The sequence below is a fragment of the Manis javanica genome, chromosome 7 (assembly GCF_040802235.1).
Source record: "Manis javanica isolate MJ-LG chromosome 7, MJ_LKY, whole genome shotgun sequence".
NCBI classification, from domain to species: domain Eukaryota; kingdom Metazoa; phylum Chordata; class Mammalia; order Pholidota; family Manidae; genus Manis; species Manis javanica.
The window spans coordinates 4,414,366-4,440,265 of record NC_133162.1 but is presented as its reverse complement, the minus strand read 5'-3'; the positions used below and the strand labels follow the sequence as shown (position 1 = coordinate 4,440,265).

The following is a 25,900-nucleotide window of genomic DNA, read 5'->3' as shown; positions in this document are numbered from 1 at the left end:
AAGGGATCGTCCTCCTGTACAGAAGCCTATTCTGTAGGTCATCACAACAGGAAGACTGAGAGCTGGGTGCCTTCCCCGGGCTGCTTGGTCTCACAGAGCCTGGGCTGATCCTTGAGGGCACGCCGGGGAGGGAGGCGCCTGCCCTGCTGGGCTCCAGGGTGGAGGCAGCCTGGCGCAGCCTGCTGGGCTCCTCCTCCTCTGATCTGTCAGCCCACATGCTTTAGTGAGCCACAGGGCTGTGTTAGGAGCTTGAGATGGACAGGTGATGGAGACATGCACAGCATGGACTGTCTCTGGGAGCTCACAGCATGGAGGGTAGCAGGGGTGATTAATGGCCCCAAAGTAGTGAACACACTTTGTGAGGGGCTGCAGGGTGCAAGGCAGCCTTCCACCAGCAGGCAGTGAGCGTTGCAGGCCAGGCCCAGCAGAGAGAGCCCCGGGGTGGTGGTGGGGTGGGGAGGAGCTGAGGGCTGGAGCACGGGGAACAGAGCTGGGGCTCAGGGCAGCTCAGATGGAAGGTAGAGCCCCACAGGAGTCTGGGTTTTATTCTGAATGGAGGTTCTTAGGCAGGAGAACAGTGTGACCTGGTTTCATTTGTAAGGGTCCCCCCACCGGAAAATGGACTGCCTGGGAAAGAGTGAGTCTGAAGTCAGGAGACCATCAGAGAGATGAGGGCAGTGGAGAGGAGAGGAAGGGACACATCAAAGAAGCATTCTGCAACCAGACAGGAAATGCCCTGGAGATGGGCTAGAGGCAGAGGAGGTGGAGATGGGGATGCCTGTGGAGAAACCAAGCGCAAGAAGGAGTTGGGTCTGAGACTGGAGGAGGCCGCCAGTGGGAGGGGAGCTAAGAGGAGAGGGCCAGAGGAGCTGGGCTTCCCTTGAATCCCCTGCGTGTGGATGGTGTTAAATCCCTGGGTCCAGATAAGACCCCGAGGGACAGTGTAGACAGGGCAGCAGGGAAGCTGAGCTCATGTTCTCTGCTGGTTCCACGGCTCTTTGCACCCCGTGCAGGGGAAGTTGCAATCTGGGCAGGTCCGCTGAGGATGGTCTCAGCACATAGGTGTCATTGCTTTGGGGTCTACACTGCTTTTGCTCAGTCTTTGGGGCCTACAGCTCCGTGTGGAACAGGCCCCAAGCACGCAGGTGTGGTCTACAGGGACCAAGGTAAGGTGAGGCCACACAGCCTCGCCGCCGCCTTCTCCCCGTCAGGTCCTGCATTCGAATCCCTAATGAGCGAGGGCCCTGCAGCAGGGACCTTGGAACAATCCGGGGCACACCACAAAGGCTCCGAACCAGGCGGGTGCAGCCTGTATCTTTTCTGTCCTGTAGATGGAAATCCCTGAACCCTGAAACCTCTCTGCACAGCTTACAGGAGATCACCTGGAACGCAGCCCCTGCGGACAGCGGGTTCAGACCCTTCCCAGCAGTCGCTCTTCCTGGTGCGTGTAGGATGACGTCTTCCGGACAGCGAAGTCCTTTCAACATCCTCCAAGCGAGCAACCTTATTCCCTCTAAAGACGAGGACACGGGCTCAGATGATTCCACCTACCCCTCTGCTTCTCCGAACCAGAAGCAGCCCGGGGTGGCCCGCGCTCCCCCGTACGGGCTGCATGCCCCAGAGTCGTCCCCAGCCAGGCCGATTCCTGGCGCCCAGGACCAAAGCTGGGTGGGAAGGGCTTCTCCCTCTTGCGAGAGCGCCCGTCGCACTCGGACCCCTTCCACGCAATGCCTGGGTCGGGGCAGTGGGGGGGGGGGGGGCCGGCCAGGGTCTCCCCGGAAGGGCACCACGCTGGGTGAAAGGTCGTCCAGCGGGACTGGGCGCCCTCAGAGCCCCGGGCCATCCCCGCTGGGCGGAGCCGCGGCCCCCGGGGGGCGGGCGCCCGGGGTGCGCTCCCCGCGCCGGACACCAGGCGTCGCCCCCGCTCCTCGCCGCGCCGCGCCCCCGCCCCCGCCGCGAGCCGGAGCGCCCGCCGCAGCCGAGCGGAGCGGACGGCCGACCCGGCCGGACAGACCCCCTGCTCGGCGGCGGCGGTGGCGGCAGGAAGCGGCGCGAGCGGGGCTCCGACCCCGCGGCCTCCGCCAGTCCCCGCGGGCCTCCTCGCGCGCGGCGGGGACAGAGGGCGCCCGGAGGGCGGCGGGCGGGCGCCCGGGAGATGCGGAGCCGCGGCGGCGGCGCGAGCGGCGCGACAGGACCGGCCCCGCCGAGGTGAGTGCGCGCGGGGGCAGCGGGGCGCCCCTCTGGGGGACTGTGCGCCCCGGGGGCCGGAGCAGGCCGGGGCCGCCGCCGCGGGAGGGGGCGCCGCGCCGGGGGCCGAGCTCGGGGCCGGGTCCTTGGGGGCCCGGCGCGCCGGCTGCCGGCGGGGGGGGGCCGCGCGGCCCTGCCATCGGCCCCCGGGGCTCCCCGCCCAACTTGGCGACCCCATCACAGGCCGCGCGCTCCCTCCGAGGAGACCGGGCGGCAGAGCGTGTGTCCGCGCCGGGGCTGCAGCGCGAGGGATGGCGACGGGGAGGGCGTGTGTGCGCGCGGGCGAGGCGGACCGAGGGTGCCCGCCGGCGTGCTGGGGGCTCTGTGCCAGCGGGGCAGACACCGAGCCCTGGAGAAAGTGCCTCAGAGTTGCGCCAACTCCGGGCGGGGCGGGGGGCGCTGCCGCGATGCTGTCCCGGGTAGGTGCCCCCGCCTTCGCGGGCAGGGGGGCCTACAGGGCAGCTGGGGGCCTCGGAGATGCCGCGGGAGACCCGGGAGGTGGGCAGGCCCCGGCTGGCTCAGGCGGGCTGCCCTGATTTGCAGGGTCGGTGTCCTGACCTGTCACAGCTCCTGGGCCAGAGGGCAGTGCCGGGCCAAGCGGGCGGGCTCCCGGGGCCGGCTGGGGCAGGCCTGACCCCGGGGACAGAGACCGGGCTGACTTGACCTGAATTCCCTCCGGGCCTGGCAAGCCTTTCTAGAAAGGTGAAACACTTATATTTGCAGAGTTGAGACACTGATTGTCTTGAATTAGGGCTACTCTACCTGAGTTTCAATCCAGGAAACTCAAGGGAACACTATGGCTCTGAGCTTCTGTTTTGGACTGGAAGATGCTTGTACTGCGTTGAAGGAAAACCAGCAAAGGGTGGTCACATGGTTTAGAAGTCAGCTGCGTTTGTGTCCGGTCGGCTCCTGACCCCAGGTATCCCTTGGCCCAGGGTGCCTGGGGGTCTTTGTGTCCCATTGGTGAAGTTCTTCCTCTGCTAAGTAAAGACCTTTGCCCACTTAAACTGGGGGCGGGATCTGCTTCTTTTCAAAAGCCAGTACACTAAGCCAAATGATGTGGTGCACAAGGTGGCTGAGGCTGGCTCCCCACGGTCACTGAGCCTTCATGATGGGGGCAGAGCTCTTTGTGCGGGTATAGCTGGGGTCTGGGCTCTCTGATCACAGGCGAGAGTCCAGGCGATGACTTGGAATGGGCCCAAGAGGTGGGGGCTACCCCGTCAGTCAGAGGGTTCTGTAGGGTCCTTCAGACCTTCCTAGATGTGGTGCTGCCTGTGACCGTGACCTTAGGGGAAAGGTCTTCATTCATTGGTGTTAGTGATGCCTGTGTATCAGCAACTACCCTGCCCCCTCACTTCCCCAAAAGCCTAGACTCTCCGTGTGTCCACAGGTCTTTGGATGAATCCGGAAGTTTCACATCTGAAGGCAATTGCCCCTCCCCCTGCCAAATCAGCTGTGGGAAGTGCCGAGAGGGAGCATTGCCCAAGTGACACTTCCCCTGTGCAGGCACAGAGGGAGCATGAGCAATGTGGTCAGGGCCACATGCTGCACACAGAGGCCACTTCTCACTTCTGTGGAGGGACACCTGGCTGGTGGGGTGGGTGTGCTCCCCGGCTCAGTGCCTCCCCAGCAGCCTGCAGAGGCCTAGAGCTCTGTGCTCTAATGAGGGACCCCTCCCCTCCAGGGATATGTGTGCGTGCAAATTCTCAACCCCTGAGAGGGTCTGCAGCAGCCCTGGGGGCTGTGGGTGGGCTTGCAGGGGGCATTTTACAGGTGGTGCCTGAGCAATCCATGGAAGTTGATGGAAATGATGCTGAAATGTTTGAATTTCAACTGGTCAAAACACATGCCTCCTCCAACATGCCTCCGTTGGTCCACATGGCTCTGTCTCTACTGTCATCACCCTGGTCCAAACTGTCTGCTTTACTGACACTCCCACTTCCTAGGTCAGAGGTGCCTTTCTAGCTCAGACCACTGCCGTGCAATTCTAATGCCCAGCTGCCCTCTTGACATGTCTTCTGGAATATCAAATGCCCCCAACGCAACATTCCCAAGACCAAACTTGCGATCCTCCCCATCCCCATCCCAACACTTTCCTAATGTGTTCTTTACCCATCTGATCTCACCAGCCTCCATCCTGCTGGGGAAAGACACCCTTGATTATAGTTTCCCTGAGGACAATGTTGTATCCTCAGCACCCAGCTAGACAGTAGGCTTATGAAAACTCACATGGGACACAGAACAAATGGCCACGTGAAACACTGTAGGAGCGCATCTGCTGGTGTCCATGAGTCTGTGTATTTTTAGTGGCTGGCAGTTGTGGTGGGTAGGCAGCCACACATTTTTGTTCCTGTAGGTTGAACTGGATTGTGGATAGGTGAGAGAGGTCTGTCTAGGCATGACACTGCCATTTCTGCCAGAGGTGGTGAACACATGGCTAACATGACTATCTGACCAGAGAGGTGCTAAGCAACCTCCCAAGGAGGCGGGTTCAGGGCAGTGAGGGATCACTGTGGAAACTGCCCTGGGTTCCTTCAGCTGAAGGCCTTTTTCATTCACGTCACTTAAGTTACATCTTCAGAGGTTTTGCTATCAAAGCAGAAACAAATGTATCCATTAGGATAAAGTCTGGTCTCAATATTTGTTTCTCACTAGGAAAAAACTGTTTTCCTACATCATTTTCTTTTCTTCATTTGGGCTGCTATCTCCTAGTGAACCAGTGGCTCTGTGCCCTGAAGGCACTCCATGCTCTCTGGATCCTTGGAGATGAAGCCTGTTTGGCCCTTTGCCCTGCATCTCCTTCCCCATTTTCTTCTTCCTGGGGACTCCTACTCATATATCAAGGCCCACTTCAAATGCCTCAGTCTCCTCAGAGGCGTCCTGACCCCTCTACGAAAGAAAATCTCTCTTGCTTTTAGTTCCATAGAAGGTCATCCATGCCTATCACAGTATGATTATCATACTCTGTTTTGATGTCCAGTTGACATGTTCTAATAGTTCATCTCCTCTACCAGGTGGTCAGTGCTTTTAGTGTAGAAGGTGTGTTTCTCAGAGCTCGGACTTTGGGTTCAGGTGTGGATCCACATAAATACTGGTCCTGGTATAACCTTAGCTATTCAAAATTCATGCCTCAGTCATCTGCTCTGTACAATGGGAGTGATGATCTCCACTTCATATGTGTTGCGACATTGACTGATGATACATATGAACTATAAGGCACATGGCTGGTACCCCAGCAAGTTGTGGTTATTTTTCCTCTAAAACACCAATGTATTGAGTATGTTAAGAATCAGTGAAGTTTGAATGAATAAATGAACAAAGTCAAAAATCCATATTAATATATCGATTCCTTTTGTGTGTTCTTCAAAGTGCTAGCTAGGTCCAATCAGTAAGATGTGACATACTAGATAACTTTACTTTTTGCATGATAATTTGAATGATTATGTAAATTTCGTGTGATTAGGTACTTTAGCCTCATAATGTTACCACTTTGTTCCATGAGCAAAGCCATTCTTGCACACCCACCCTTGACACTTCTGCATTAGAGAGGCCTAGGAGGCAGAAATGTGGCATTCTGTGCACATTCACGTGCGCTCGTGGACTGAATTAACCCAGGCTGTGTGCAAGACAACACAAAAGTGAGCAAAACCCAGTACCAAGAAGTGGCGTGGGCTGCATGCAGGTGTGTGAACCCAGGGTCAAGAGAATGGCTTCCACACCAGGACAAACAAGCCAGGAAGCCATGGATTACCCCTGAAGCCCTCAGAGCTTTGCTTTTCTTACCTCCAAAGTGAGTGGTATGGCTCTGGGGCATCTCTGAGGCCCTCCAGTGTGCTGACCAGTCCCCCTTCTCCATGGCTGATTGCACTATGCTGCGGACCCCACACAGGTGAGTCCATGGCTGGGGCTCCTCCTATTCTCAGCTCATCCCTGGGGCCACATCCCTGTCTGCCCTGGTAAGACCAGGCTCAGGGGTACAGTTAGCACGCTGGTAATTTTGGATGCCCCAGATAAACCATAAGTTTATTTTGGAGGGTTAACTCTCATTACTTTGTCCCCAATGCAGAGTATTGGACAATATTCTAAATGGTTAGGGTTTTGGGTCATTGTACCAGAGGGAGTAGAGGTTTCAGTGAATCTCACTAAGCCCTGAGTAGACACAGGTGCACGGTGGGGTGGGTGGGTGGGGCAGTGCTTCTGCTGGGTGACGGCTGGGATATGCCTAGTTTGGGGATTACCCGGCCAGCTTCCTATTCTCCTGTCTACCTACTGTTCCCCCAAATTTCACCAGTCAATGCCCACCCTATCCAGGTGTTGCTTGGGGGTTTTGATGTGGTTCACAGCCTCTTTAAACTCGAACAGCACCCAGCTCAGAGCCAGAAATACGGGCCTCATGATTTTCTCTCAACTGTACATATATTTCCAAGGCATTCATTATACTTATGAAATAAAAAATTTTAACAACATGTTTTAGAACAAATAAACATGTCCTTTTATATTGGTTCCCAATGAAATAGGAACCAAATAAATATTTTTAAAGGATGTCTATTTTGAAATGCCTTTCAAACACAAATAAAAACGATCCAGCTGCTATAACCCACTGATGCATATCGTCTGATATAACCAAAAGGGTGACGAAGGACGCTTCCCCCTGGAAACAGGTGTGAACTCTGCCGGGAGATAGGGAGAGGCTAGAAGGAAAAGCGATGCTTGGTTACATGTTAAAACCTAGGGTTTGGGCAGGTGTTCTGATGTCAGTGTTTATGGGGTGAAGAATGAAGAGCTGATACAAAAACTTGTCCGGACCCCAAGTCTGGGTTCCGGTACCACAGAGGTGAACGTTTGCCATGCAGGCCTAGAGTGCCTGGCACCAGGGCTTGTGAGTGAGGCTGTGCCCTTGTGCCCAGGAGTCCTGGGGTGGCCAGCACCAGTCCAAGGCCAGAGGTGGTCTGAGCTCTAATTTGTCCTCTGCCACATTTGCTTTTGCTTTGTCCTCACTTCATTTCCATTCTGTAAGTGCAGACATAATTTTTGGTTATTAATGTCATTAAGTCTATTTGGACATTTTTGGCTGAACATGACTCATGTGTTTTGGTACTAGGGAGGGAAATAGTACCATTTTTCTTCTCAGCCAAGATCTCTGGATGTGCTATCACATGGCTGTCTGTCACAACGTCTGATTCTAGGTGACCTTTGTGCTACATTTGTAGTCTTGTCTCTTTCTCTGGAAGGACTTGGCGTTTGCAGGCTGACCCTCTGTCGCTCGCCTTTGTGGGTTTGTTTGGTGGGCTTTGGCAGGCTTGGCCCTGCCCCCATGGCCAGCTGGCTGGTGTGCCCTCGGAGGGTGGGGGCTCCTGGGACTGCCTGTCCCAGCAGGCTCCTTGTTAAACCCTGGAGCTGGCCTTCCTTTCTTCTCCAGTTAAAAGGCCAGCCTCAAAGGAGGACACCCACTTGCAGATTTGGAGTCATGGCTCCGGGGCCGCCTCCACCTCACCCGCCAATCTGTTTGTCTGGGTTCTTGTCATGGGACAAAGCTTTCATTGTGTTGTTTGAAATATGGCAGAGGTGGAAATCCATCTATGAGAATAGCTCTGTGCTCAGGGGTGCTCACAACTGAGTCCTGGCATGGCCCCACTTCCTGTTGGGAGCTTGGTGTGAAGGGTGTGAGGAGGCAGAGGACGAGTAGGCTCAGCAAGGGTTTTGAACCACCAGTTTTTCTCACATCACAGTTTTTCCCAGAACTGGCCTGCGTTTGCCCACTCTATGACAATCCACTTGTCACTAAACACACTTCGAGTGCAAGGCTGGGATGTTTTTGAGGTAGGGTGGAATAGATCTTTGGAGAGCGCATGTCTCCAGCCTCCCCTGCAAAGACAAGTACATCTTTCCTAAAACTGAGGCCTGTTTTCTAGATTCCAGAAAGACATGCCAACAAGTGGAGCTAAGAGGTTGGTATTCAGCTCAGAAGTGTCCTCAGATATCCATGTTTCTTTCTAGATCTTTCGTGTCTTCAAGCATTCTTTCCTATTGCTCTAGAAGTAGAAGAGAAAGTACAAGAATGAGAGAGAAGGGCACAGAGACAGAGACAGACAGAGACAGAGAGATCCTCAGATACTGAGCTTTTATCTTCCAATGATTGCCATCTGAAGAGGCCTCCAAATTCCCTTTCCACCCAGAGTGGGAGCCCTGAATCCTGGGCACATGTGAGCAGACTGGAGCATGGCCTGGGACAACTTCACAGCCAAGGAATAGCACGTGTACTTACATCAGCATGGAGAGTCAGGCACTCCGAGCCTCTGAAGCAGAAGCTCTCTCACAATTACAGGGAGAAGTCAGTATGAATGAACAAAAAGCCAAAATATTTGTGTCCTTTTATTACATTCCAAGACTTGCGGTAACTCAATCCAGGCTAACAAAATGTTGCCTTAGGGCACTTGCTTTAATGACTAGAAAACACCCGAAATGCTCTTCCAAGGAGATTAAAATATTTTCGTGCCTTAAGTCGGTAAAAATGAACCCCTCCACCATCTTAGTCGCACTATGCAGTTTGCTAATTAAAAAGAAACTTTCATTTGCAACCACATTATTTTTAATCATCTCAAAACCTGCTTTGTTATGAATAGAATTACTCTTGTATTTAACACTTTCTTCAATATATGGTTTTTCTAGCTCTGAAAGTGGGCTTAGTTTCATAAACAACTGAAGATTTAAGTGCTGGACATAAAAATACCTTTAAACAGTAACCCCGTCCTTGATTTTGAAGTGTGTTGACTCAGCATCCTCTCTTCCTAAGCTTGTGGCAGTACAGATTAAGTGCATCAGTAATTCAATAAATTGCTTTTTGCCAGTGTTGCGAGCATTAGCTAAAGTTCAGTCATCTTTTGGAGATGTTATCCATCTGTCCGTTTAAATTTCTTTGTCAAAGTTCTGGCAAAAGCCAGACATTTAGTAATTTTGAACTACATTGTGCCAGACTAGGCTTATTCTTAGCTAGCCAACAGTATTCTTTCAAAGGATATTTCTTGGTTTTCATTAAATGTGGGTAGTATTTACAAAAGTCTCTAAGATCACTTAGAAGGAACAACTGGAAATGTTAAACACTTTTATTGAGTATCTGCGGTTTGCAAGCTCTGTGATTAGCCCTCGATTTACAAAAAGAGTCACAGTGCCGTTCTGGGGGCGCTCTGCATCCATGGAAGGCAGAGCTCATCACTTCCAGGGTACATTACATGTGATGCTGTTTGCAGAGGTGGGACAGAGCTGCAGTTGGACCTGAGGGGTGGGGGCTGGAAGGGCTTCAAAGCATTGAGCAGGCTTGTTTTTTAACAGGGCTCTTAGCAGCCCACAGGGCTAGAACATTCCAGACACAGGGGCTTCCATGTGCTTGCCCAGCAGTGAGAAGTGGCATGTCCTGTTATGGGATCAGCAGGTGTCTGAGTGGAGCTGGAACCTGGGGATGGAGGAGATGGGAATAAGAGACATGGAAGGGGTTCTCCAAACACTTATGGACTGTTGAGGGGTCTGGGTTTGTCTGGTGGGCCAGCAGTTACTAGCCTTTGAGATTCTAAGGAAGATTCCCTTTGAGATTCTAAGATCCCCTTTGAGATTCTAATCAAGACTACGGCTTCATTCTGTAGAAAGCTGCATGTGTGCACACAGGGTTTTTTTGGCAATTACAAGAAAGCCTTGCCTGACCAAAGCTGTGTGGATTTTGGCTAAGGAGACTGCTTGCAGCTGGACCAGACACAGGTTTGAGAGATGATGCTGATGCTGAAGACCCCAGACTGCGGGCCGAGTTTGAGGTGCCTTAAAGGGAACCAAACCAGCTTGTCCAGTACAGGCAGTTTTCAGCTTTCTTTCTATTAAAAAATTGGTACAGTGTATATTCTTCCTGATGGACACAACTCCTAATACAATAACATGGAATAAATCATTGAGTGGTGCCAGTGTCATCAGGGAAGCTGGCTCACAGTGCTAGGAATGGGCTCCAGAAGCTGCACGTGGTCCCTGTTGGCCTCTGACAGGTTCAAACCGAGCATCACCCTGCTCACTCTGCCATCCACGCCGCTTGTCTTCCAGGCCTCAATTTTTATCAGAGAACCGCATTTAAGTTTCCTTTTAAAATAGACAGAATCCACATGGAGGCATTGCCGGTTACTGAAGGTGTGGGAGTGGCTCGGGACAGAGGCTGAGAAGATCTAAGTCCCTTATGCGAACCAGGTGCAAGGGGTCATCTGCATCTCTGGGCGGCAGCCCCAGCCTGTGCAGCATCCCAGCAACGTCGCTCTGGCATAATGGGACGAAGGTGCTTAGTTACAAGCCAAGAGGGGACAGCCCTCAAGCAAGAGCCCCTGACTGTGGCTGGGGGCCTCTGCCAATTTCTCAGGAGCATGAAAGAGCCCTCCTCGAGTTTCCGCCCAGTGTGGAAGTGAGGGTCCTGTCTTCCATTCCATTACTGAGGGCTCCTTGGGTGGTAAAACATCCTCAAAAGTCGCAGTACTCAAAAAGGACATGAAAACCCCCAACAGCATTAAACATCATGAGATAAACCCAACCCCAGCACCTTTCTGTGCACAGTGATGCCAGGACTGATGCAGGACGTGGCTCAGTTCAACCCTATTTTTGTGCTCAGGAAATGGAATTCATTGCACACCAAAGAGCCACCCCTTAAATTTATTATCATGAAATGAAAAAAGAGAACACTTTTACTCATTTCTAGTTATTTTATCAGTAACTTTCCTCATGACTTTAGGTAATCAGAAATAGGTTTTCTGTGCAAGTCTTTCAGTTTACTGGACACAAACACGGCGCTAGCTTCTGACTATGGGTGTCACCTCTTTGGGAAGGCTGATGAACACTTTGATCTCCCTGGTCACACCTAAGCATGTTGCCAGCTGTGAGGAGCCTAGGACTTGCCCAGGGTCCCACTGCTTGCTCCAGGGACCACTGTCGTAGCCCAGATTGAGCACCTTTTCCTGGTTCTCGCTGTCCCATGGACTGACCCCTCCCTCCTCCCTCCCGTATCTGACACTGTCCATGTGGCCAGGCCTCAGAACATGGAGGCCCCTCAACTGCTTCCATGAGACGAAAGTCCTGCTTCTCTGCATGTTTGGGTGGAAGTGTATTCCAACCTGGAGCAGGACCTGATGGGGGTGAGGTGTTACCTCTCTGTTGTGCGGCTGTCTTTGTCCACTTGTGCTAAGGCATGGAAGCCTATTCCTTGGGAGTGGTTTCTGTCTGGCAAATTGCTTCCAGGAGGCATTTCAGATCGCAGTCACGTGTGTATATGTCTTGTGTGCCTCATGCTTTTGTTTAGCAAAAGATTTATTTTTTGTTATATTGACATGCACATCCTGAATGGAAGGTCAGTGCTGGGAATCTATGACATCTCCTCTGGTATTTTGTTGTTGTTTTCAGTGTAGCCATGATTCATAAGCATTTTAGAGAGATTACACTTTCTTTCATGGGTTGGCCCCTTGGAAACTGGAGCAGCCAGGCTCGGCGTACTGTGTCCATTTTTAGCACTGGCAAGCAGGGAGTGGGGCCATGCTTCCCGGGGCAACTGCTCTGAGTTGGTGGCTACAGAGATGTTGGGTGGGAATCTCTCCACTGTGTGAATGTAATGAGTTTAATTGATGGTAAGAAAGTGCATTGAAGCCTGTGAGTGATCGTGTCTGGGGATTGACCCCATCATCAAATGGTATAAGACATTGGCTAAGCCCCCATGCGAAGAGCCCTTTGCGACCCCTGGAAAGGAGCAGCCCTTTGGAGCATGAGTCCTTTCTCCTGGGATGCATCCCCAGTGCCTCTACTTTGAGATCCACTGAGGGTCCACTGTGCCCCATCCCCAGCCAGGGTTCATGTCCACAGAGAAATGGTGGATGTGCAAAGCCCTTGTGACTTCTGTACCCTTCTGGGGTCACTAGTGTTGGTGGGTGGGGAGCCCTAGAGGCAGGACAGCGGGAAACAAGCTGTGGCCCTCCAGGTACCATCTGTGGGAAGGTCTGCTAAAGATCCATATGTGACTCCAGCCTAACCCTCGTCTTCCACCCGTGACCTCCTTGGTCTTCCTGAGGGGCCTCAGTGCACACGGAAGTGTGATGTGACCGCATGTGCTGGGAGGGGCGGGGCTCTGTGTGATCAGCCCTCTTAGGGGATGATGGGATGGAAACATTCCGTTTCACTCTAGTTCCCGAGGGGCCTCACTGACTTCCGCGGGTCCCATGGCTCAGCAGGGCCATCAGGTCCCCACCTTCCTCTCTCCTTTGCCCAACGGGCTCATCCTGAGGCATAACCGCAGACCAGGAGTGAGTCTCCTTGGCACTGATGACCCGGGCGTGGGTGACATGCCTTCCCCAGAGCTCACACTGGGGCCAGGACTTGCCCTACTCTGGTCATATGGGTGTGGGCACTGTGCCCTGCCAGGACCCAGGAGTGGAGCAGCTCCCTCCCTCCAAACCATGAGGCATGAGAAACATGGTTTCCTCAGGAGACCCCGGGGCCACTTGGAGAGAGGAGAATGGTCTGAGCAGGGAAAAGCGACAGGCCCAGAGAGTTGGGCCGACTCTCCGGGGGGCTGGGTGGGTGCTGGGTGCAGATCTGGGGCCAGGACATGAACACCTTTACGGCACTCAGCAGACCCCTTCCTTCTGTCCGTGCAGGGGGTGGGACCAGGGCAGGCAGGCTGGGCGTTCCTGACCCTTGTCTGTGACCTAATATCATTTTAGAAATGTGGACCCAAGAACCACCAGGTCTGTAGGCACCCAGAGTGCACAGAAGAGCAGTCAGCTCCCTTCTCAAGGTCTGATTTTCAGTGGACAGAAAAGCAAATGAGAGCTGTGATAATACTGGTCATCACTGGAAGTGCTGTGGACCAGGTCTATTCTGAGTGCTTGTCACACACGAACGGCAGCTCCAGGGGCTGCCGAGCAGTCACGCTGCGAGCAACAGGCCCCTTGTGCAGGCCCCAGGAGGGCGGTGCGGGGCTGGGACCCGACCCAGAGAGGGACCAGTAGTCCCCAGGATGGAGGAAAGGTGTCTCCACTGGGGCAGCAGGGGCCACGGGAATGGAAGAGGCCTGTGGCGGGGGCCCAGGCTTGCTCAGGGAGCAGGGGATGGGGGGCTCCTGGGCCTGCCTGGAAAGGGTCTCAGCACCAGAGGAGGAGTCAGGCTCCCATCTCGGGGCTGGGGGGAGGCTATGGGGCATTCTGAGGGACGGAGGTGCTGCTGAGAGGGTCTCAGAGGGGACAGCTGGTGGTCACAGAGCCGGGCTGGGAGAGCACACCAGAGTCTGGGGGCGTCCAGGGCTCCCCTGTGGGTTGTGAGGTCTGGCAGCTGCATTTTTTCGAAGCTCCCCAGGGGTCTTGACCTGTGGCCCAGGTAGAGGGTGCCAGGGCTTTTGCAGTGCCCAGGATGGTGGCCAGGACTTCATGCCACTGGGGGAGAGGGAGGGTCCACAGGAGGCCTGGGTGGCCATACAGGACACACTCCTCAGGACCCAGATGGGGCTGTCAGGAGGGACCCGTGGCAGCCTTACCAAGGGTGGCCCCTGTCCTTGCAAGCTTTGGGCTCTGCTCCTCTTTGAGTTTCTGCTCCAGCCCCTTTGTCCCCAAGGAAAGCTGTCAGGCAGACTGACCCATGACAAGGTGCTAGTGACTTAGTGAGGGCCAGTTTCCAGGGTTTCTTTTAAAAAGATAATGGCTAGGGAAAAATGAAGCCTCATAAATAAACAGTTTGTGGCTGAATTTCCAGTAGTGTGATGGTAGAGGGTACCCCAGCACCCTTGAGCCCAAGGAGCTGGCCACGTTGTCATTACATTTGCCCATTCATTCATCCCTTCACCCCACAGGACTAACATGGAGATGCTAACGGGAGACTGACTATTTGCTGAGGCTCCACTGGTGAACCAAGCCCACAAATCCCACCTTTGCATCCTTTCCCTGGGGCCTGGGCTTCTGAGTCTATCTGTCTGACCCTGAGGTCCCCCAGGGGGCAGGCAGTGCAGGCTCAGCTTTGCTCTGGAGATCGTGTGCCATGAGCGGGCCTGGGACACACTGTGGGCCACCCTGAGGTCCTCGTGTCATCCACACAGTGAGAGGCCTCTTGTGCCAGGAACTGAGTCCTTATCCCCCAGGTAGATGTGGGGCAGAGTGTACTCATGGAGGACTGTTTCCACATAGGTGTTTGTGACTGAGTGGCTGCCCCTCTGCACTACAGCTGCCACATGTGGTAAAACGTGACAGTGACAGCACTTTTGCCAAGGTCTCTTGCGGAGATACCACCTGTGCTGTAGTAAATATGCATTCCCATGTCTCTGTTCCCCACCTTACATGTAGAGGAGATGGCCTCAGGTGGGCAGCGAGTCCCACACGGCAGCCCCGGTTGGGCCTGTGCCCCGGGCTCTGCGCCCTGTTTCCCCATTCTCAGCTCCACCTCTGAGTTCTCTTTCCAGAACCCCAGGCCCCTCTGAGCTCCCCCTCCTGTAGGCCTGTCACCTCTGCTGCAGACACTTGAGTTGGCAGAGGCGGGCCTGACCCCAGACACCCAGTGGCAGTGGGTGAGGCTCCAGAGAGCCGTGGCACCCTGTGCCTCTGGCAGCCGTCCCACTCTGCCCTCCTGCCCAGGCCAGAGGCCTGGGGAGTGGGCATGTCACCCGTCAGCGTGGCTGGCATGCCATTCTTTTGAAATGAGTAATAGGAAAGCTGGCCCGTCCAGTGTCCCCTCCCCACTGCTGACAGTCTCGCAGAGGGGCTCCGACTACCTTCTCGTGTGAGGAGGCCCAGGGGGTAGCCATCTTGGAGCCAGGTGCTACATCAGGGGGCTGGGGCCCTGACGTGGGCTGGATGAGCCACAGCCACCCAGTGCTGAGGGCCACAAGTCTCGGGGGCACCGGATAATTTGTCCACTGGCTTGGAACTTGAACTCATTTTGAGTTAGTTTTAGGGCTCTGTTGAGAGTTTTTCTGCTTTGAGTAAATTCTGTCAAGATTCCCCCGCGCTGGGTGCTGAATCACAGTCTCTCTTGAATGGAGTGTCCTTTTCCTTCAGAGTATCTCTGGCAGGATCTGGGTGAAGCTGGGATTGGGAGATCCCCTCAGAAGGGACCCCTCCTCCCTTGCATCTTTGCCTGCTGCCTGGTGTCTGCTGGGTGGAAGCTGAGGCTTGAATAAGCCCAGCTGATCTGAGGGCGATCTGTGTGAGAGCGGTGCTGTGCAGTCTGACTCCAGGGGAACGGTCCTCTGCAGAAGGCCGAAGCTGGCAAATAACCATGACACTGCAAGGTGTGTTTGGGTGTAGGTTTAAATACTGTCTGGAGGCATGAAAAGTAACATTAGCTACGACGGCTGAAGATGTCTCTGGAAACTGGGTATCTGAGCAAATTAAAGGAAGACATGAGAACAAATTCTTAATGTTTTTATGGAGAAAGAGTTTGTGCTCTAAATGGGGATTGTTATGGGGTCTCAGGCATGACTCTTTCCATCAGGAAAGCCACAGGGAAGGTGGGCAACATGTTTCAAAGACACAAGATGGAGCAGGTATGTGATAGTCAGCAGGATTTCACCCTCGGCCCGCAGGCAGTGTGCTCCTCTCTGCCCACCCCCCGCACTCAGGGAGTGTTTAATGATCCGAGCAGTAAAAACTGGGAGATAAATTGGGACAACCTGAGCAAATGCCCAATAGGGTCCCATTGGGTTACAGAGAGCATGGAAAAATGGGCATGGACCCACAAAACTTGGTGCTTTCATCTTTCCTAAAACTCCTTATATGTATAATTTTTAAATCTTAAGGTTGTGGAGCATAAGTACAACTGCAGCCAGGCTTGCTAGAAAGTCACTCTTGTAATAAGTAAGCAAACCAAGAAAGCAAACCTCGGCCAGCTCTGTTTTAAGCAGAGGCATTCAGACGAGTCCCTGGGATCCCTGGACATACACATTCCCAGGCACTGGAGGGGCCGCTCCTATGAGCTATGCTAATGCAATCTTCTCGGCTCTGAAACAGAGTCAGCAGTTCTGCTACATGTCCCCTGTCTGAAGCCAGCACACCTGAGGGCTTGGTTGGGGCTGAAAGACCTGCTTCCATGGCTGGTAAGCTGAGGTTGGCTGTGGGCAGGAGGCCTCACCTCCTGTCCATGTGGACACATCTACAGGACCACTTGAGCGTCCTCACAATCTGGCAGCTGGCATCCCCCAGAGAGAGCAGAGCAGAACCTGCAGCATCTTTAAGACCTGGCCTCGGAAGTCACGATTTCTTTCTGCAATATTCCCTGGGTCACACAGGTTAGCCCCATTCTTTCAGAGAAGAATGACCACTCCTTTCTAAAGAGAAGGTGTCAGTGAGGAACCCTTACCATTACCCTGGGTATATTAACTGTGGCTTTTAGCTGTTTATCACCAAACCTGACTCTGGTGAACTTATAAAGAAAAGAAACTGGACAGGTCAGGGGATAGTTCTCAGAATCAACTAGAAGCCTGGAGAACTGGGCTCAGAAAAGGGGCAGGAGCCCCAGAGGCTTGAAGCCTGACCACAGTCAAAGGCAGGCCACAGAAAGCTCTTGGAAAGGATGTGGCCTGCCGTCCACAGCTGCCGATGCTGGTGGGCATTGCTGCCAGGAGGCGCTCCTGCAGCCGCAGACTCCAAAACCCCCTGGACCTAGGACTCAGCCTGAAGAGTCAGAATCTTGTGTAGCACTGATTGTTGGGGCCTGTGTCCTCTCCCTGCCGCCGTCTGACTGCAGGTGTGTGAGGTGCGGGGCTGGCAGGTGGGATCCCACACTGGGTGGTGGAGCGCTGGGCAGCTGAAATGAGGAAGAGCTCGGGAGGCTGCAGGCGTCCCCCGCACGGCAGGCGCTCACTCTAGCTGGTGTGTATTGAGCACAGGGACATTTTTGTCTCCAAGTATACCTAGCATTACAATATTAACATATTGCTGAAAAGGTATGGTGATTTGGATCATGGTTTCTATACATGGCTGGGCTTAATGCCTTTTAGAAGTCTGTAGGTAATCTTTTAGTAAAGGAGGTGATCCTTTTAGAGAACAGTCACTTCGTAAGCATTCCTTTTATGATCAAGACTATGTATTGTGCTCTCTTAGGCAGTGGCCAACCCAGAGGTGTCCTCTTTTGCTCATAGCATGGAAATATTGCAACTTTGTAGATAACTGCTTGCAACTCTGTGGAGAAAAACACCAACACTGATGTTCTCCCCTGTAAATGATTGTCTTCTGGATGGAAGTTTAGGCTGTTAAAATTTGTAAAGAGATTGTATGCATTTTATCTTACCTGCAAGGCTGTTTAAAGCACGTATCTAAGAACTGGTAATGGGAGCATTTGCATGGCGGAAGGAGCAGGCGTGTTTGGATGTTGCACTTGGTGAGTCACATTTGGAAAATTCACCTTTAACTCTCTATTTTCCAGAAGAGGCTCCCACATTGCAGCAGAACTGTTTTGTTCCATTTCCTAGAGAAGCTTTCCTGTTGTCTCCTGGATAACAGAGTACAGGGGCGGAGGCTACAGGCTGGGCAGGAGCCTGGCCCGGATGGGCGGGGTGAGCAAGCCTCCGCTCCACACGGCCTGGCGACAGGTTCTGTGTGTCTGGAGCACTTGTGCAGGACCCAGGAGTGAGGAGAACCAGCAGATGAGGCGCTGGAAGCAGGCAGAGACGGGGGTGCAGGGGGAAGCTGCTGTCATGTCACTATCTTAGAGATGAGGAAGGGAGGGAGGCTGGTAATAGCTGCCTTTCAGGTGCCTGCACGTGTCAGGCGCTTTCATAGCTCTTGTCTGTTTTGACCCACAGACAGGCACACTGGCAAGGCCTCCACCTTTAGGGAGGTGGCACATGGAGACCTGGAGTGTGCTGATACCCCAGTAAGATGAATCCGTCTGCTTTTTCCTGCAGGATTAGAACCCGTATGTGTCATGGGTTGACACTAAGTGAAGTATTGGCCTATATTTTCAAAGGCTGTGTTATTAAAAAATACATTCCTTTAAATATTAGAAGCAAACTCATTGTGGCAAGATGCCCCCCTCTGAGAGCGCACAGGAGGAAGGGATGGATTCACCTAGTATGGCTGCGTTCTCTGAAGTTCAATGCGTGTAAGTTGTCAGCCCATTTCCGGCTAGCAAAACGGAGGCTTGGACAAGTAAAATGAGTTGTTGGGGGCCATGTAACTAGAAGGTGGCAGAGCTGGCATTCAAGCTCAGGTTTGTCCGCCTGCTGAACAGGGCACGTCCACAGACCTAGGCACCAGGTGGTGATGAGGACAGTCTGGAGGGGTTGCTGGTGGTGGGCAGCTGGGGAGGAGTCTGAGCAGCTGGTTTTATATCTCCTGCTATAATTCCAGGCTGTGATCCTGAGATGGTCACACTTGAATAAAATATGCAGCTAAGGAAAATAGAATAAGTAACACTTTTGTTTGGGTTATTTTAGTCATTTATTTCAGAGTACAGGTGATTTTGAGTCCATGGAGGGGGATAAAGTGAGTAATTTTCCTCATTTAATTTTACTTTTAAGAGAGAATAGTAATTCCTATTTACCTGGTGCATTTTAATATATTTATTATTATTATATTACTATTATTATTTAAAGCATATGGATTTATTCCTTTTAAATGGCCTTTCCCATACCTTATATTGTATTTAGGTATAAAACACAGAAAGCACCATCATTTTTTGGTTAAGAAAATTGACGCAATCTACAAAAAAAATTAGAAGGAATATTGATTTCCTAGATGCAATAATCCTGAATTGTGTTTTTTCTCAAGACTGGTAAATTACAATAGCAATAGTCTTCAGATTTACAATTAAAGCGGAACTTCAGCGAAGCTTTATTTGGGAGATATGCTGTTTTTCACTTATTTTACATCCTCTCTCATACAGCATCTGAACAAACTTTAAAATTCCTTTACTTGAGCAAAGAAACGGTGTCTGATTTGCTCTTGTTTTGTTCGTCTAGTTATCTTCTGTGCATTCACGTCCTGGCCTGCTCCCTCTTTCAGTAAATTGTGTTTGTTATTGACAGGCCTGTTTGTTTCCTTAAAGCTTGGAATTTCTGAGCAGAAAGGAAACAGTGGAAAACTTTGTGCAGATAGGGCAGTTCTCTAACTGTTTTTTAATGCATCCGTAATCATTGCTTTGTATTGATTCTATCCATCCTTCTTTTGGGAAATTTCCAGCGGCAATCCATTTCCTTTTTTCATGTCTTTGATGGTTTTCTCTGTACCCCTGGAACCATTTCTTTTGGATCTGTGACAGATTTGCTGGGCTGGGTTAAATTAGCATGCTTGCCTGATCCTGGAATCCATCTACAAGGCTGACCGAGCAAATAGTATAAAATAGCAAACATCCTATGTGGGGTTCAGACTGGGAGATGTGTACTGGACGTGTCTATCTATCTACCTTTGAAGTAACATTTTGGAAAGCACAGAGTTTGAGAGATAAAGGCTGCATTCAGAAGATGATGTCACATCAGACAAAAAAATTAGAGCATTTGGTTTCACTTCATCCTTCTTTCAGCCTAAGTTTTATAGCTGAACAAAACACGGAGCCCTGTGCCAAAGGTCAAGGTCAGCATAAATCAGCATTCACACTGGAAAATAAAAATTATCTGTATAGCCATGCAAAGTGGCATGTCTGTTAAATACAGAGATTATTGTGAATAGATTTATGCATTTAATTTGTTGGCACTTGTCAAAACCTCATTAATTGTAAGCCTAAAGACACTGTTTGCCGTTTCGTGTCCCTTTTAAATTACACATGTGCTACTTCATTTTAAAAGCAAAATTAAACCTTGGATCAGTATACATTTCAAGTTATAACAGTAAGCCACTGTTTTGGGGGGAAGTTCAATGCACATTGTAAAATAAAATTAGGAGGTAATTTGCATTCATGGTGGTTTATGTAATTAGGTTCTGCCAACTGTAATTTGTCGGGTTATTTTCTTCCATGACGTATGCTGTGTAAATAATAAAGTTATAAATCCCTTTATATATTATCTTATATATAATTATAATTATTATTTTATAAATAATTATGAAATTATTTTATAATTTCTTAATATTAGTGCAATGAAGAATTTTAAGTAAATTGGAAGTATGATTTGTATGGCCATAGGTAAAATTAACTTTTTTTTTAATCAATGAAGATAGATACTCTGTTTAACAAATACAGGTACTCGCCAAGTTTCTACTTGGGCTAGGTGCCAGGGACACAGAGGTCTGGAAACCACGGCCATTGCTCTCAAGAATCTGCTAATCTACATGACTTCCAAAGGGTTCCCTGGGACATGTGTGCCCCCAAGGTTCTCTGCTAGGTGTGGCCAGATGAATTGAGAGCCACAGCCTGCAGCAGACACCCCTTGAAAAGGTGAAGGAACACCCACATTTCCAACTCTTTTGGCTCCGGGGACTCCTTTGTCCATAACATCCCCGAGTATGGTGGTCTGGACCCTGGGATTCCTAACATGGGCCCTTGAGAGTTTGCGGATAGAATCCAGAGGGTCTGTACATTTAGATGGGAAAATTTACACCTTTATTCCCATATAATTGGCTTCCTTTGTAATCCTATATCCCTCATACCTTAAAGAAAATTTTTTTTGGTTAGAACAATTAAAAACAATTTTTTTGACTTTATTTTTTAATTTGCGACAGTCAAAGCCACTCTTTCTGATGCCCCAGATCCATAAGGTTTGACAAGTGCACAGAGCTGTGTAGCCACCGCCACAATCAAGACACACATTTTATTGGTTCCTGAATGAGAAACTCTCTTATGTACAACCTGTACGGCCAGACTCCCCAGCACCAGCCCTAACTCCTGGCAATTGCCAGGGTGATCTGTGCTACATCCCTGCAATTTGCCTTTTCTAGAATGTTGTGTAAATATCATCATATAATGTGTAGCCTGTTGAGCCTGGCCTCTTCCACTTGGTATATGGATTTAAGAATCATTCTTGTTGGGACGTGTATCAGGAGTTCATTCTATTTTATTAGTGAGGAGTATTCCGTTGCATGATGTCCCACTGTGTGTTTAACCATTTTCCAGGTGGGAGCATTTGGGCTGTCTCTGGTTTGGGGCACTATGAGCACATGGCTGGAACATGTGCACGTAGGTGTCTGTGTGAATCTAGGTTTCCATTTCACTTGGGTAGGCCAGTAGGGTGGGGTTGCTGGATTGCTTGCTGTATATATTTAACCTTGTAAGAAACTTCCAAATTATTTTCCATAGTGGGTGTGCCATTGGCTTTCCTGCCAGCGGTGTATGAGCATTCCAGGTGCTCTGCCTCCTTGTCAACATTTGATACTATCGGTTTTTTCCTTTTTGAATTTTGCCTTCTTACAGGTGAGTAGTGGTACTTCCCTGCAGTTTTAATTTGCATTTCCCTAATGACTAAGGGTGATGAGCATCTTTTCATGTGCTTATTGGCTACCTGCACGTCTCTGGTAGTGTCTGTTCAAATCTTTGGTCCATTTTTAAAATTGAGTTTTTGGGTGTCTGTGTTTTATGTGTGAAAGCATTATTTGTAGAATAAGCTTCACTAGATGGTCAAAAGAATTCATGTCACCAGAAAGATTAAGAACCCTTGGGATTCACACTAGCTGTAAAATATCTTATTCTTTACATTTTTGCATTTTCTTGCAGCACATTGACTTTGGTTAAAGTCTGCCATACACCATTTATTTCCAAGGCAGTAGCTTGCCCAGGATAGAATATACCACTAGCCCGTCATTCTTTCTTTCTGTTTGCCTTACATAAAATGCATTTTGAATCATCATCCTCAGGTGTGGGGAGGATCCCTCAGGCCTACCCCCTTTTCAGCTAGTGGAAGGTATTTCTTCTATTTTTATTTATGAAATTATTTGGCTTTGATTCTTTACCAAAATGGAAGGAATCCTAAGTTGCAGGAAAAATGTGAACCGACATCTTCCAGGACCAGTCGGGGAGGCAGTCCACCTCCTGAATTAGGAGCTCGCCCTTAATGCCAGAGAGAAGCGTGAGCATGTGTTTTATTTCTCTTTGTGCTTATGTCCCCAGCATTGTGGACAGACATATTTTCTGCCTTGCTCTCTGCTTTTTCGTTGCAGCTTCCCAACAGAACTCATCTCCCAGCAAATATCCTTTTTTTCTGGTTGAGATATTTCTTGAAAGTCTCTTGTGGATTCTTTCAAGTGGGCAGCTAAAGTTTGACTTACTCCTAACCAAATCTGTGAGTCAAATTTCAATACAGTCTTCAGTGGCTAACATTTTCAAGACCTCTGCTTATTTATAATCAATATATTAGTTTCATTTTGTGGTTCTTCTATTTAGGAATATAGGGAACATACAAGGTGCAGAAATGTTGTGTTACAGTGTTTCTATTCAATGAAAGGTCTTACTTAGGATTCTCTTTGTCCTCGCCAGAAAGAAAAAAAAATCAAAAAAGAAAATTAAATGCAATGTATATATTGAAATTATGTTTGGCACACACACAGAAATGTGCTACAGTGAAGAACTCTGCCATGTGCTAATTATTGCTTTAGAGTGAGCTTTAGTGATAAATAGATGCCCTAAATTTTATATTTGGCACACTTAGCATATACAAATATATGTTACATACTTGTGGTTTGGGGGATACGAGGTAAAAAACAGGATTCTTCCCTTTCAGCTGTGCCCAGTCACTCTGGGAAAATGAAAATCACCTCAGGGGAAAAAATAGGAACAATTAGAAAGGTGTGCATGTGGGGTACATTTGAAGCCCAGCGAATCTCAGGCGGGCCCCCCTTGTGGCTTCTGTTTATTGGTGTCCTTTCTGCTCTGTTTTTCTCTTAAGCTACAGAAAAAGGAGGGGGTGAAGGTGTTTTGCTCATTTGCTCATCTATGTGCTCGGGCCACTCTCCCACTCACGCGTACCCTACTGCTCTTGTGACAGACGGAGCACTGCACATGTAGCAGGTGAAAGCACTATGCCCATTTCTCCTCCCAGAAGCCAGTCGGCGCTCCTGTGCCTCTGGCGCCCTGCTTAGCCTCTTACGGGATGAAGTCAGTGTGGGGGCAGGGCGGGCTCCCTGCTGGAGGCCCCGGGATGAGTCTGCTGCCAGGGTCATTCAGGAGAGCCCCGTTTCCAGGCTGGCTGTCGGCTGGGGTGGTCTCAGGTCCCAGGCTGCCTGTATTAATTGGCTCCTGGCCCCCTTCCTCCATCTTCAGAGCCAGCAGTGGTGGGGATGGGGGTCTCTCAGGCTTCGAAGAGCTCTGACCCCCAGTGCACATCATCTCTCTAATGTCTCTTCTGCTTTCGGGGTCCCAGTGACTGCATGGGGCCCACCCACAGAATCCAGACACTCCCCTACTCTAAAGTCAGCTGACAGCGACCTTCATTCTACCGGCTCAGCCCCTTCCCAGCAGCACCTAGGTTAGTGTTAGGTGGAGAAAGTCACGGGGCAAGAATCTTTGGGAGTATTTTTAGAATTTTGCCAATCAGTCCCTTCTACACCCACATTAACAGCAAAATAACAAAAATTGTGTTCTTCTGAGTGACTATTTAGAGCAAAGGGATTTGTTTCTGTTTCCCAGACAATATGTGCTGGGATAATTCTGTGATATTTACACATTTGTTGTTTACGCCTTGTAGACTCCAATATACATATCTTTAGGAATACTCTTTACATAAATTGAGATGATTTTTCTCTTTCCTGAAAACATAGCAACATGCCACACATTCTGGATGAAAATGAGGAACTGTTTACACCACGGGCCAAATTAAACCCTGGGAGAATTCTGATGTGCAAGAGATAAAAACGTGTCCAAATGTATGGGGTAGTTTAGGTTTCCTAGGAATTTCCTTGTAAACATAATCACAAATTAATATTTAAAAGCCACTTAGCTATAATATCAAGAATGCGTCTGAGGTTTCCTGGCATTTAACAGGGAAAGTAATCCTAAATGCACATTATTATTTTCCTCCATGCAGTTGACCAGAACCACCTCTGTCACCTGAGAAAGATGGATCTACTCCATGTGCATAGACCAGGAGTTGGGGCTAGAGCTCTGTTTCCTCTTTCCATCCCAGGCTTCCAGGCTGGGCCATTTTTAGCAAGTTCTGTGAGTCTCAATCCTCATTGCCATCGTGGGAATGATAAGCTTGACTGTGAGATTTCACGAAGTAATGTATAAGAAAAAAATTGTAACTTAGGAAGAGCTAGACACTTGCTGGTTAAATAATCAAAGGAAGAGAGGGAAGGAGAGAAAATAGAAAGAGAGGTTGGGAAGGAGGTAGAGAGGGAACCCTAGTGACTGCCAAATCGCTCGGCTTCTTTCTCGCACTTACTCTGAGAAATTCTGGAACTATGACAGAGTAGATGAAGCTTCTGAAATGAAGGTTCTTTGCTGGGGAGCATCTTGGAATGAAAAGCAGAAAAGAGGAGGTTGGGCTTCCCTTCTTACTTATCATCATACGTGGGTTCAGCCAGTGTGCCGAGTGCCCTGGGGGCCAGCACGTGGGCCCTCAGCTCACACATCCATCCTGCTGCTTCTCTGCCGTGAGCCCAAGTGCAAGCGCTGCTGCCCTGTCCTGAGGCAGTGTCCCTGTCCTTTGAAGTGCTAGAATATTTCTCTGCTTTGCGGGAAGGGTCGCGCACATTTGCCTTTTGGGATGTGTCTCTGAAATCCACCCTCAGGAAATAAGATGCTCCTGCTAACCGCACCTGCCTCTCTCTCCAGTCTGGCAAACCTGACGTACTCCACGGCCAGCTTGGTGGCGCTGGTGGTTCCAGTGCTGTGGAAGAAGGATGCTGCCTTCTTCCTCAGGGATAAGCACCTCTTTAGGTAATAATGGCTCCCTGCACACTGGACCTCTGTTCCCTCCCTAGTCGGCCGTGGTTTAGGAAACCAGGGGTGGGGTGGGGGTGCTGATGTGATCCCCTTTTGCCTAGGAAAGCCCTTCAGTCCTCTATTCACTGTCATGGGGAAGAAGAAGCTCGTTCCCAACCCCTGTCCCAGGGCTCTGTTGAGCTTTTGGAGCCCTGGGAGCAGGGCCTGCTTTTGCCTGGCTGGGCCTCAGCCCCCATGTGGGACCGTTGGCCTGGCTGTGGGGTGGTGGCCTGTCCACAGCCTCAGGAGAGAGCCAGGGCCACTGCAGCTCCAGCCCTCTGTGCGGAGGGGGCGCCCTGTCCTTCGCTGACAGTGCTGAGCCCAAAGCTGGCATTTGTAGCACCCCGCCTGCAGGGCCCCCCACTCCCCTCCACGGCTGCTGCTCCTGCTCCTCTGTGCCCTTTGCATACCCTCTTCTTGTGGGTCTCCATCCGGGTCTGCCCTTCTGTCCCCCCAGCTTCCGTGGAGAGCCCGGCCCTGGAGACACACGATTGACAGTGCCATCCTCCGCCGGAGGGCCCCTCTCTCTGTGCTGTTGGGGGTGGGGTTCCCGTGCCCCTGCCTCTGCCTGGGCAGCTGAGGTTTCCTGTGCCCTTGGTACATAGGTGGCCCTGCTCGCCTGGGTGGCTGCTTGGCTATGACTAAGGCAGAGCTTTGTGACAAAAATCAACCCAGGGCATCTCAGGCCCTGGGCTGGCAGAGGGTGTGAGATCATCTCAGGCCAGCCCACTTCCGAGACTCAAGTCCCTGTGCCAGGGGCACCCCCTGCCCTCCTCCTCTTCCTTCCTCCTGGCAGCGGACACTTGTGGTGTCCGGGCAC

The 25,900-nt window shown here is 50.8% G+C and overlaps 1 protein-coding gene across 4 annotated transcripts in view; it reads left to right on the top strand.

Moving 5' to 3' along the window:
• Positions 1 to 1,959: 1,959 nt before the first annotated feature.
• The window catches only part of PTPRE (protein tyrosine phosphatase receptor type E), a 142,857-nt gene continuing 118,916 nt past the window's right edge, over positions 1,960 to 25,900 (top strand). For 2 of the 4 annotated variants that reach the window (XM_073240125.1, XM_073240128.1), the window contains exon 1: positions 1,960 to 2,208. In XM_073240125.1, the coding sequence (XP_073096226.1) occupies positions 2,156 to 2,208 (53 nt within the window). In that variant the 5' untranslated portion in view covers positions 1,960 to 2,155. The remainder of the gene's footprint in view (positions 2,209 to 25,900) is intronic. The other 2 variants (XM_073240124.1, XM_073240126.1) reach the window with 1 other exon arrangement.